This window comes from Nerophis ophidion, linkage group LG21, assembly GCF_033978795.1.
Source record: "Nerophis ophidion isolate RoL-2023_Sa linkage group LG21, RoL_Noph_v1.0, whole genome shotgun sequence".
NCBI lineage: Eukaryota > Metazoa > Chordata > Actinopteri > Syngnathiformes > Syngnathidae > Nerophis > Nerophis ophidion.
The window spans coordinates 26,208,161-26,220,593 of NC_084631.1; the positions used below are offsets into that span (position 1 = coordinate 26,208,161).

The 12,433-nt window shown below is 40.4% G+C and overlaps 1 protein-coding gene across 8 annotated transcripts in view; it reads left to right on the forward strand.

The window, feature by feature from the left end:
- casd1 (CAS1 domain containing 1) overlaps positions 1-12,433 on the forward strand; it is a 126,568-nt gene that overhangs the window by 67,782 nt on the left and 46,353 nt on the right. For all 8 annotated transcript variants that reach the window (XM_061882374.1, XM_061882375.1, XM_061882378.1 and 5 more), the window contains 4 exons: positions 8,694-8,783; positions 8,855-8,974; positions 9,046-9,202; positions 9,258-9,337. In XM_061882374.1, the coding sequence (XP_061738358.1) occupies positions 8,694-8,783; positions 8,855-8,974; positions 9,046-9,202; positions 9,258-9,337 (447 nt within the window). The remainder of the gene's footprint in view (positions 1-8,693; positions 8,784-8,854; positions 8,975-9,045; positions 9,203-9,257; positions 9,338-12,433) is intronic.

Sequence of the window (12,433 nt, forward strand, 5' to 3'; positions counted from 1 at the left end):
AACGTTTGCAGACGATAGTAATGTATATTGTTCAGGAGAAGACTTGAAACCGCATATTGAATATATAAAGCGAAAAATATCAAAATCCATTGCTATTCTGTATAAAGTAAGACACATGCTGAATAAGAACTGTCTGCATATGTTATATAATTCTTTTATTTTTCCATATTTAACATATTGTTTATGGAACAGATATAGACCCAATACTTAGGCTTTAAAACAAATCATTAGAATAATACACAAAGCGTGCTACTATGAACGTACCAATCCATTATTTATAAGTTCTAATATGTTAAAATGTTCAGCTATTATGTTTTTTAAAAACAATGGAATTTATGTTTCGAGTAAAGAACAACTGCCCTTCCAGCTTGTATTCTTAGCTTATTTACATTAAGAGGAAAAAACTATAATTTACAGGGATATTGATTTCTGAGTAAAGTAAGAACAACTATAAAATACAAATGTATTTCAGCTTTAGGAGTTCAAAACCAACCAAACAAACAAACAATCTTGCAGCGAACCACCACCAACTGCATACGATGATACATGAATACCATTTACGAATAACTTCATTTGTCACTTTATTATCTTTTCTTCAACTTGCTTTTTCCTTTACAAACTACATCCTGTATCCATCCTTTCCTTACATTTCACACGTTTGTATTTCTATTCTCCTCTCCTAGAAACCATTCACGTAAGGTTATAACCATACATTCTCTTCACCTTCCCCTCAAACCTCTCCTGCTCTCTCTCTCTCTCTCTCTCTCTCTCTCTCTCTCTCTCTCTCTCTCACAATAAAAACTCTATCTCTTTAAAAACACATCAATCCAAAATAAATCAGTCTCATAAAATACAACAGGGTAAACATTAATCCAAACACAAATCATGTCATACGTCTTTCTTTATCCCTTAACAGTTATTCCTCCTTCATAATCTGATGCTATTGCTAATCCAAACATAGTTCATGATGTCTCGTCATTGTAAACACTGGACAGACTGCTTATTTTGCAGACATTTATTTCCATTTAGTTTTATTCTCTACATGTAATTCTACGTGCTTCAGTGTCACATAGAAATGTGCTTTCTTTGTTATTTATTTCAATTATTACTTGTTATATCGAATGTTTATTACACAGAGATCTATAGAGGCAGAAAATAAGTATAAGAAATATAAAAACAAGCTAATTGGTATACTACGAACATCTAAGAGGGAATACTACAGTCAATTATTAACCAAGAACAGAAACAACATGAGAGCAACATGGGGCATCCTAAACAGCATCATTAAAAATGGTACTAAGAAAGATTACCCCCAGTACTTTCTAGATGGAAATGCAAAAAAAGACAATACGAACCAAATAGTTGAACGTTTTAATGGTTACTTTGTTAATATCGGAAAATAATCTGGAGCAAAGAATTCCAAATGCAGATGATGGGTCAGTTTCATTACTTCTACAATCCTCCAAAATCATGGAACAACTATTCAATAGCCGATAAGATAAATTTATCAATAAAAGTGGGACGCTCGTGGAGAACCAATTTGGATTCAGAGCAAATATCTCAACATCAATAGTATTAATCAAAATAACAGAGGAAATTACCAATGCAATAGACGGTAAAGAATTTGTGTCCGCATTGTTCATGGATTTAACAAAAGCACTTGACACAATTAATCATCAATCAATCAATGTTTATTTATATAGCCCTAAATCACTAGTGTCTCAGAGGGCTGCACGAACCACAACACAAATCACAACAACATCCTCGGTAGAGCCCACATAAGGGCGAAGAAAACTCACACCCAGTAGGACGTCGGTGACAGTGACTATGAGAAACCTTGGAGAGGACCGCAAATGTGGGAAACCCCCCTCCCTAGGGGAACGAAAGCAATAAATGTCGAGTGGGTCTAAGATGATACTGTGAAAGTTCAACCCATAGTGGATCCAACACAACCGTGAGAGTCCAGTCCAAAGTGGATCCAACCCAGTAGCGAGAGTCCCGTCCATAGTGGAGCCAACAGGAAACCATCCCAAGCGGAGGCTGATCAGCAGCGCAGATACGTCCCCAGTTGTTACCCAGGCGAGCGGTCCATCCTGGGTCCCGACTCTGGACAGCCAGTAATTCATCCATGGCCATTGGACCGGGCCCCCTCTAGGGGACCGAAAGCAATGAATGTCGAGCGGGTCTAACATGATACTGTGAAAGTTCAATCCATAGTGGATCCAACACAGCCGCGAGAGTTCAGTTCAAAGCGGATCCAAGACAGCAGCGAGAGTCCCGGCCACAGGAAACCATCCCAAGCGGAGGCGGATCAGCAGCGTAGAGATGTCCCCAACCGATACACAGGCGAGTGGTCCATCCTGTGTCCCGATGAGCGGTCCATCCTGGGTCTCGACTCTGGACAGCCAGTACTTCATCCATGGTCATCGGACCGGACCCCCTCCACAAGGGATGGGGGGAAAGAGGAGAAAAAGAAAAGAAGCGACAGATCAACTGGTCTAAAAAGGAGGTCTATTTAAAGGCTAGAGTATACAAATGAGTTTTAAGGTGAGACTTAAATGCTTCTACTGAGGTAGCATCTCGAACTGTTACCGGGAGGGCATTCCAGAGTACCGGAGCCCGAACGGAAAACGCTCTATAGCCCGCAGACTTTTTTTGGGCTCTGGGAATCACTAATAAGCCGGAGTCTTTTGAACGCAGATGTCTTGCCGGGACATATGGTACAATACAATCGGCAAGATAGGATGGAGCTAGACCGTGTAGTATTTTATACGTAAGTAGTAAAACCTTAAAGTCACATCTTAAGTACACAGGAAGCCAGTGCAGGTGAGCCAGTATAGGCGTAATGTGATCAAACTTTCTTGTTCTTGTCAAAAGTCTAGCAGCCGCATTTTGTACCAACTGTAATCTTTTAATGCTAGACATTGGGAGACCCGAAAATAATACGTTACAGTAATCGAGATGAGACGTAACAAACGCATGGATAATGATCTCAGCGTCTTTAGTGGACAAAATGGAGCAAATTTTAGCGATATTACGGAGATGAAAGAAGGCCGTCTTAGTAACGCTTTTAATGTGTGACTCAAAGGAGAGAGTTGGGTCAAAGATAATACCCAGATTTTTTACCGAGTCACCTTGTTTAATTGTTTGGTTGTCAAATGTTAGTTGTATTATTGAAAAGAGGTCGGTGTCTAGCAGGACCGATAATCAGCATTTCCATTTTTTTGGCGTTAAGATGCAAAAAATTAGCGGACATTCATTGTTTAATTTCATTAAGACACGCCTCCAGCTAACTACAATGCGGCGTGTTGGTCAGCTTTAGGGGCATGTAGAGTTGGGTGTCATCAGCATAACAGTGAAAGCTAACACCATATTTGCGTATGACGTCACTCAGCAGCAGCATGTAGATGCTGAAGAGTGCAGGGCCAAGGACTGAACTCTGGGGAACTCCACACGTTACCTTAACATAGTCCGAGGTCACATTGTTATGGGAGACGCACTGCACCCTGTCAGTAAGATAAGAATTAAACCAAGACAGGGCTCAGTCTGACATACCAATTCGTGTTTTCATACGCTCTAATAAAATATTATGATCGACGGTATCGAAAGCAGCGCTAAGATCGAGGAGCAGCGACATAGATGACGCATCAGAATCCATCGTTAGCAATAGATCATTAGTCATTTTTGCGAGGGCTGTCTCAGTAGAGTGATTTGCCCTGAACCCGGATTGAAAGGTTTCACATAGATTGTTAAACGCTAAGTGTTCATTTAGCTGCTCTGCAACAATTTTTTGGAGGATTTTCGAAATAAAGGGAAGGTGAGACACCGGTCGCTAGTTTACCATGAGGTCAGGATCGAGGTTAGGTCTTTTAAGGAGAGGATGAATAACAGCTTTTTTGATTGGTAGGGGAACAGTGCCCGAGGAAAGTGATAAGTTTATAATATTTAGCACTGATGGGCCTAATAATACAAAATAAGATATTTTTCATCTCAGTATGTTATTCAAAACTACCCAACTTTATTGATAACTAAATGTTTGTTTATTCATACACCTTTTATTTTACTGGAATTAACAAGCACAAACTACCAGTACACTCTGCAGACAGAGAACAGCTGTTCAAAAACACTTAGTAATGCCAAACTAAATGCTAACCTAGCCTTACTAGGCCTCATTAAGCTAATTTTTGCTAACCTAGCTCAATGCTAAACTAATCCTATACTAATCTAATTTATGCTAAGATATGCTATGCTATGCTAACAGTGACAGACCTCTCCGGCCCACGGCTGACGTGCAGCATGTCACGCAGCCTCGTCACACGCCTTTATTTCCAAGACACATCTCTTATCTCAAATGTATCCTAACAGAGGCTCCTCTCGTATTTTCATTTACACTGTGTGTTATTTCAAACTTTGAACTTGCATACAACAAAAATATATTCGGGAAGGATTGGAGGGTAACAGTTAAACAGCTATGTCTTATATCTCACAACACCTCTTTTTAATTACTGCGCTACACGCGCACAACTAAAAATGTTAACAAAGAGAGGGAGCCTTTTTCTGCAGTCAAAATCTCAGACCCATCTTACAAAACTACAATATCGCACAGTCACAATCACACCCACACAGTTAACCGGGCGGAATCACCAACACCATCAAAAACAACCTCAACAGTCAACTATTTTTCTCACCCAGAAGCACAGCTGTATTATATATCAGACCTTAATAATAATAAACAACATTTATCATTCACTCTAAGCTGGACGAAATGGCTCTGGAGGGAGAAGTCTGGGCTTCTCTGCTTAGATTGCTGCCCCCGCGACCCGACCTCCGATAAGCGGAAAATGATAAATGGATGAGGGGAGAGTTTGGGAGTAATGATTATCTTTCAAGGGAGGGAAATAAATCAGTTCGGACCCGTAGCTGCATGCATAATTGTTATAAAAATACGCATATATATAAATGTACCAACAAAAACTGAATCACTCCACATCCAACACACTTATCAAACTTCACCAATATACACACACATTAACAAAATGCAACCCACCCCATGTCCGGAAAAATATAAACAATTATGCACGCGTGCTTTTTGTGGAACGGCCGTCCCATAACACCAACACAGGTCCCTTCTTACTCATAAAACTGCGATTAACCCGTCCAGCGGAGCAGACCCTGCGACAACACACTGACCAATCATGGAAAACACACCTCAAATTTAAGGCACCGTAGAGTCACTGGTAATCACCCAATAATTCTACAGTCATCATGTTTGGTCAGTCCCACACAGCCTCACCAAGTTTCACCATAGCTCTACCGTATGGAGCCCGATCTCCATCCGTCTAACTGCAGCCCACTAATCAGAACTTGTGACCAACATCAGCTCAGTCAATCCCTTTTACCGCAGTCACTGAAAAGATCACTAAAAATTAGGCTTTTCTACCGCTGCAACTCCACAAAGACAGATGTCGCACATTCACAAACGTAACAATTGTTACGTCAAATGTACCGATAGCTAGTTTAAAATGCCTTTACTTTAGCTGCACCCAAACTGTGCTAAACAGGCGTACTTGCAGAAGAAGACCCCCCTTTACCGTTTGCCAGAGAGGGGAGAGGTTAAAAAATGTATTTGTCTCGAATCGTTTGTGCAAAACACTCCTGAACCACCACAATTCTATTAACAATTCCCCTTATTGTTAAAACCAGAAATCACAAGTTTTCAGACAAACACACGGACAGTATAATCACATATGAAACAACCCAATCCAATCCCCATTCCAGGTTGTTTTTGGAAAACCTGTTAGACCTAGCTTTTTTATCAAAAACCAGGTTCAGCAATTAGTTTTACCAATCCCGATCATCTGAAGACAGACAGCTTTTACACTTTAAGCAAAATTGCTTACCTTTAGATGCGCGCGTGCAAACCTCTGTCTGCCTGAGAGAGAGACCGGGAGCGGATGTCGACTTGCAGCGTTCTAGACCATCCTGCCGACAACGCCAATCTTATGTGGAGGAGGGTCCGAAACTTAAACAGCAAACAAAGTGGCTTTAGTACAAAAGTTGTCCTTACCCATAATCAAAAAGTACAAAATTGGATTGGATTGCCCATGCAAACAGACAACGTCCTCCGGAGAGACGTGGATGATCGAAATCAAGCAAAATCATACACAGGCCTGGTCTACTTGCCCATTTATATGTTTCCCTCTTGTGTCAAGGTTTTGGATCTGTTTGTTTTGTCACATCCTTGAATCCCTTAGTCATGGTAGGCAATCAAAACATTTTGTAGAATGGTTAGCCCGACCACAAGTTCAACTTTCACCTACATATGATCCTTCAATGGTTCCAAATAGGAAAAGAAAGAAACGAGCGGACATTCTTTTACTTCCGTGTCCTTCTTAATGCTTTTCGATTTCGCTCTCTTTCCGGACTTCGATAGACACAAAATATAGTACAAAAGGTCAGAAATTCCACTACTGTTAGGAACTGTTATCATTTAAGGTATTCATAATAATAACATTTATAAAAACAACAGTTTCAATAATAATAATAATAATATAGTCAACAAAAGGTGTTTAATGTTTTAACCCAAAAATGTAGTTGAAAAAAATAAATTAAACCTTTTTTTTTTTTTGAACGGTTCTCAAATATGAGTCGAATCAGAATAAATTTAAATTGCGATTTGGATGTCAATCTTTGTTTTTTAACACCCCTTAAGGTTGTAGCAATGGGAGTTAATTTAAACAATTTTTCCTAAAAATGCACCGATTTACTGTGTTTTATGCAACTAATTGAACAAACTAATCTATATATTACTCCATTTAAAAAAATCAAAAGATTGCAGCAGTCCAAGTTTGGGGAATGTCCATTGTTAATAAATGTGTCTACTGGCTGGGCGATATGGCCTTTTTTAAATATAAATAAATAAATAATGATAAATGGGTTGTACTTGTATAGCGCTTTTCTACCTTCAAGGTACTCAAAGCGCTTTGACACTACTTCCACATTTACCCATTCACACACACATTCACACACTGATGGAGGGAGCTGCCATGCAAGGCGCCAACCAGCACCCATCAGAAGCAAGGGTCGAAGTGTCTTGCTCAGGACACAACGGACGTGACGAGGTTGGTTCTAGGTGGGATTTGAACCAGTGACCCTCGGGTTGCGCACGGCCACTGCGCCACGCCATATATCTCAATATTTTTAGGCCATGTCACGATACACTATATATATCTTGATATTTTGCCTCAGCCTTGATTTAACAGTTGATGCATATAATCACACCATTATGATGTTTCTATGTGTCTACATTAAAAAATTCTTGTTCATACTGCATTAATATATGATCATTTTAAACTTTCATGCAGAGAGGGAAATCACAATTAAGTCAATAAATTGGCCAAAAGATATATTTATTAAACAGTTATTAAGCAGTGGCACAAACATTCATGTCATTTCAAAACAGGAAGCCTAAGATTGTCAGACATTTAAAAAACAAAAACCTATGAGTGCACTTTTGTGTATGATGCCACTAAGATGACATCAAAACAACACTAAATTAAAGTGCACTTTTTGTACAGGAGGCCACTACAATAGTTTAAAACAAATAAAGTGCACTTTTGTGCATGATGTCACACAAGATATTTCCATATCTGTCAAATAAAAATTAGCTGCATAATAGGAAATAAAATGGTGTATGTCCTTCGCTATGTGGTAGGTTCCTGCGGACGTTATCTCCTTCTGTTCTTGACAATTTTTTTGATACGGTTATGATGTGGAAATGGTTGCCTTGGCATTTTGTTGTGTGGCACCGAACGAAGATGTTGACATGCAGAGTTTCAAACACCCTTCATTCTCTAGTGGGTGACTTTTCAAATTATGCTAACTTTTAGCAGTAATGCTACTTTTTGTCGCGACGCTTTTGCCCCACATTTGACAAATTACGCTTGTCTGTTCGACATATTCCCGCTTGAAGCCAAACCACTGCCAGACGATGGACCCCGTGCTGTTTTTCTTGGGAATTAATTCTTCCTTCATTTGTTACCAGATTCACACCTTCTTTCTCTCATATTACCACTCGCACCACAGCTAACGTTACCCATGCCGCTACCTCTCTGCTCCGCAAGGGCGTATACGTATGTAGGAAGGTGTGCTTGTTTTACGTCTCTGTGAGAAGGAGAGAGAACAAAGAGTGAGAAACTCCTGTAGTGTAATGCCCGCAGCTAAAAGCCACTGTGTGAGAACGTGTACTCGAATATCACGATACAGTCATTTTTTATATCGCACAGAGACAAACCCGCGATATATCGAATACATCGATATATAGCCCAGCCCTAAATTTGTCCATTATTCTTTACCGTTTGACTTGAAATGCAACGTCTTCAGAAATGTTCATGTATTTAAACACATTTTTAAATAAATAATTTTTTGTTACATATTTATTGAGAACAATATTTGTATTCACGTTCAATTCATTTATTTTGTCTGGGACATGTAAAAATCACATAGTTTTGTTCAAGTGACTAAAGCAGTCTGAAGAAGCAGAGCTTGTCTGCGCCATCAGTTTAGTTTATCATTAAACAAGTCCTATTTTTAGCACAGAATGAATTTACTGAATCATGTATTCTTTGTGTAACTTTACAGTATGAGTTGTTGCATGTGACAAGTACAGACTTGCTCCTTTGTCTTCTTCGCAGAGCAAACTATTGAATCGTGAGCAAACAGACGAGTGGAAAGGCTGGATGCAGCTGGTCATCCTCATCTATCACGTGTCGGGAGCAAGCGCTGTGAGTCAGAAAACAATGTTTGTGGTCAAGCATACTTGGGAACAGTTGACTTGAAAGGTTTATTTTTCTAGTTTGTTCCTGTCTACATGCACGTGCGTGTGCTGGTCGCCGCTTACCTTTTCCAGACGGGCTATGGACACTTTTCCTTCTTTTGGCTGAAAGGAGACTTTGGACTGTACAGAGTGTGCCAGGTAAGGTTGCAGCGACTTGGTCTCCATGAGCGCAGTCATTTCAAAACAGGGATGCTTTTCCTTTCCTGCAGGTTCTTTTCCGTCTCAACTTCCTGGTGTTGATTTTGTGCGTGGTGATGGACAGGCCATACCAGTTCTATTACTTTGTCCCACTCGTCACCTTCTGGTTCGTTGTCATCTACGGCACGCTGGCCATGTGGCCACAGATCCTGCAGAAGCGAGCCAACAGTAAGTGAGCAGACAGACTTTGAAACACTTCTACTCATTCTTCTCTTGTGTGCAGCTAGCGGCATGTGGCATCTTGGTGTCCTGGCGAAGCTTCTGGGACTTCTGGTCTTCATCTCTGTCTTTGCCTACTCACAGGTCAGTGACATGGCAACACTTTTTATTAGAGATATGCCAGGGGTCGGCAACCCGCAGCTCCAGAGCCGCATGCGGCTCTTTGATCACTCTAATGTTGCTCATCCGAATACTTGCCGACCCTCCAATTTTTCCGGGAGGTTTCGGATTTCAGTACCTCCCCCAGAAATCTCCCCAGGGTAACATAGTAGTGGGGGTGTATAATGTAGCCCGGAACAGTAGGGTTGCATGGGATTCTGGGTATTTATGTTGTGTTACAGTGCAGATGTTCTCCCAAAATGTGTTTGTCATTCTTGTTTGGTGTGTGTTCACTTTGTGGCACATATTAGTAAGAGTGTTAAAGTTGTTTATTGTTAAATAAAGGTGAATAAACGCAACGTCTATTCCGGTTCACAACTTTTAATCAACCCCTGCACAGAGGAAAAACCAGAAACACTTTTTCCTTCCCGCCCATCACACTGCGCATGCGTTAACCCAGTATCCCGCCCATAAATACTGCGCATGCGTTAACCCAGTATATGGAGAAACATTTTAACAATCTCCCTATCTTTTATAAATGAATAAAAAATAAATAGCACATGTTTCTTGAGAACAAATGTGTGTATTTTTTAACAACAGAAACAATGCAATCAACTCAGGTAAGAACCCATTTTCCTTCACTCAATGCTTTCAAAAGCATTATGGGTGATGCCCCCTTTTCTACCTCCATCAGGAAGATTTCCTAATGAAGCATCGCTGACAGTTAAGTTTAAAGCATTATCATTTCCCAAATGTTGAAATTTTAAAGTCAGTTTTTCAGCTTTCAGTTTACGAACTAACTTATTAGCATTGTGAATTGATTTGCACAGTCGCATTCTCTAGACCAGATGCCAGACCACAAAAATCAAACTTTACATCAGGTCTTGTCTGTTTTGCAACCCAGAGTATCTGTCCTATTTTTGATCTGAGTTGTTCTTTTTCTGTTTCATTAAGAGGAGCATCTCTTTCTAGAGCACGGACTGGCTGTAAGTGAATGGGGTGTAGACTTTCAATGTAGGTGTGCTGATGCAACTGTACAGAATCATTAACAGGGATCACATTTTCTGAAAAGTTTGACGAGCCTGCCCACATAAAATCATCTACATGACATGCGAGTACACCCGTCACTGTGTTTTCATGGTAAATGGTAAATGAGTTGTACTTGTATAGCGCTTTTTTACCCCTTTTTAAGGAGCCCAAAGCGCTTTTGACAGTATTTCCATATTCGCCCAATCACACACACATTCACACACTGACGGTGGGAGGTGCCATGCAAGGCGCTCACCAGGACCCATCAGGAGCAAGGGTGAAGTGTATTGCCCAAGGACACCACGGACGTGACTAGGATGGTAGAAGGTGGGGATTGAACCAGTAACCCTCAGATTGCTGGCACAGCCACTTTACCAACTTCGCCACGCCAGCCAACAAAATACTGCTGGGTCTACCTGTGGCACTTTACCACCTGTGCTCAGCATGATTTCCTTCATCTTGTTGTACCAATAGAGAGATGCATCAGCGAGCCCATACACACACTTCTTTAGTTTCCAAATACCCCCCTCACAGTCAGTTTCTGGAGGAAGGTTGACATAAATGTCTCTCGACAACTCCATACCCTGTAAAAAGGCAGACTTGATGTCCATGAAATGGACTTTCCAATGATTTTGACAAATTACACTTAGCAATAGCCTTAGAGATTCAGAAACACAGGTTGGTGAATATTTTTGTAGATTTTTTTTAATGAAATCCTTCAAACCCCCTTGCTACAAGTGTGGCTTTGGGTACAATACCAGTGTCACTTTCTTTGAGACTACAGACCCACCTAGTGGAGATGCACTCTTGTCCTATATTTTGAGTCTCTTCAAAAACATTATTGCTTTTCCAGATTTCTATCTCTGCCTGTTTGGCTGCATCGAATGATATGTCTTTTGTTATGAGTACATCAGCCTCCCTGACAGCTGACTCAGTGTTAAGATGCTATACACATGACATATGAACAGCCTCTTTTAGTCCAGTACTGCCATCAGGTTCAATATGCTGCACATTACACCAGTTTTTAAAGGGTTCTCGTTGCTTTACCTGCTCTACTGAGTACTTTAGCCTTACATGTTACACTTGTATCTCTTTTCATGAAAGTTACAATCTGTCCTGTTTTTAACTTCACATTAGAAGCTGGGACAAAATTATCACAGGCACTGTGATTCATTTGAGGTGCATCACTTTGAATTACACCTTCACTTATGTTTCCCTCTCCATCACTGTCATGTTCACTTTCACCGTCTGTGTTTTTTTCATTATCTGTAAAGCATCTGTGTCACTATCAACGGTTATGTTCTCTTCATGTTTTTCACATCCTGTTTCAGTGGGAACATTACTTTGTGTATTTTCCCTGTTTTTAATCTGTGTGCACCTTATTAAGTTGTGAGTGATGAACTCTAACTAGAATATCTCCATGTCTTACAAACACAACAGCTCCATCTTGACCAATCACCATTGCTCTCCTCGTTTATAGTAAACCTTTTCTCCTGTCTCACATTTTTCATCTGTGTATTTAAGCTGTTTTCTTAATGCCCTTCCTATCCTCTCTGAACATTTAACTTCAGTGAAAGCCTTCCTTGAGGCATGCAAAGCTGATATGTGTTCTTTTACTCTTATGCTCACTGTAGTGCCCTCTACTGCAGGTAGCTCATTTACCAATACATTGGGAAGGTTAAAATTTTGACCAAATACCAGTTGATGTGGACTATAACCATGTACACTGTGCATGCAGTTCTTAGCCATTAAGGCCCAGTCCAAGGGAGTGCTTCAGTCACAATCTTTTTCCTGTTTAACTTTCTGGACGATGTTTGTGAGTGTCTGATTATGACGTTCCAACAGTCCGTTGCTCCATGGGCTGTATCCTGCGGTATCCCTGAACTCTTCATTGTTAAATCCTCCTCCGTTGTCACTGAAGAGCTTTTTGGGAGGACCATGGACACTTATCCATGTGTGGATGAAAGAGTTGACAATTACAGAAGATTTCTTGGTTTTCACAATATTTCCAGCACTGAAACGTGTGAAATGGTCCATTATATGTAAATACCA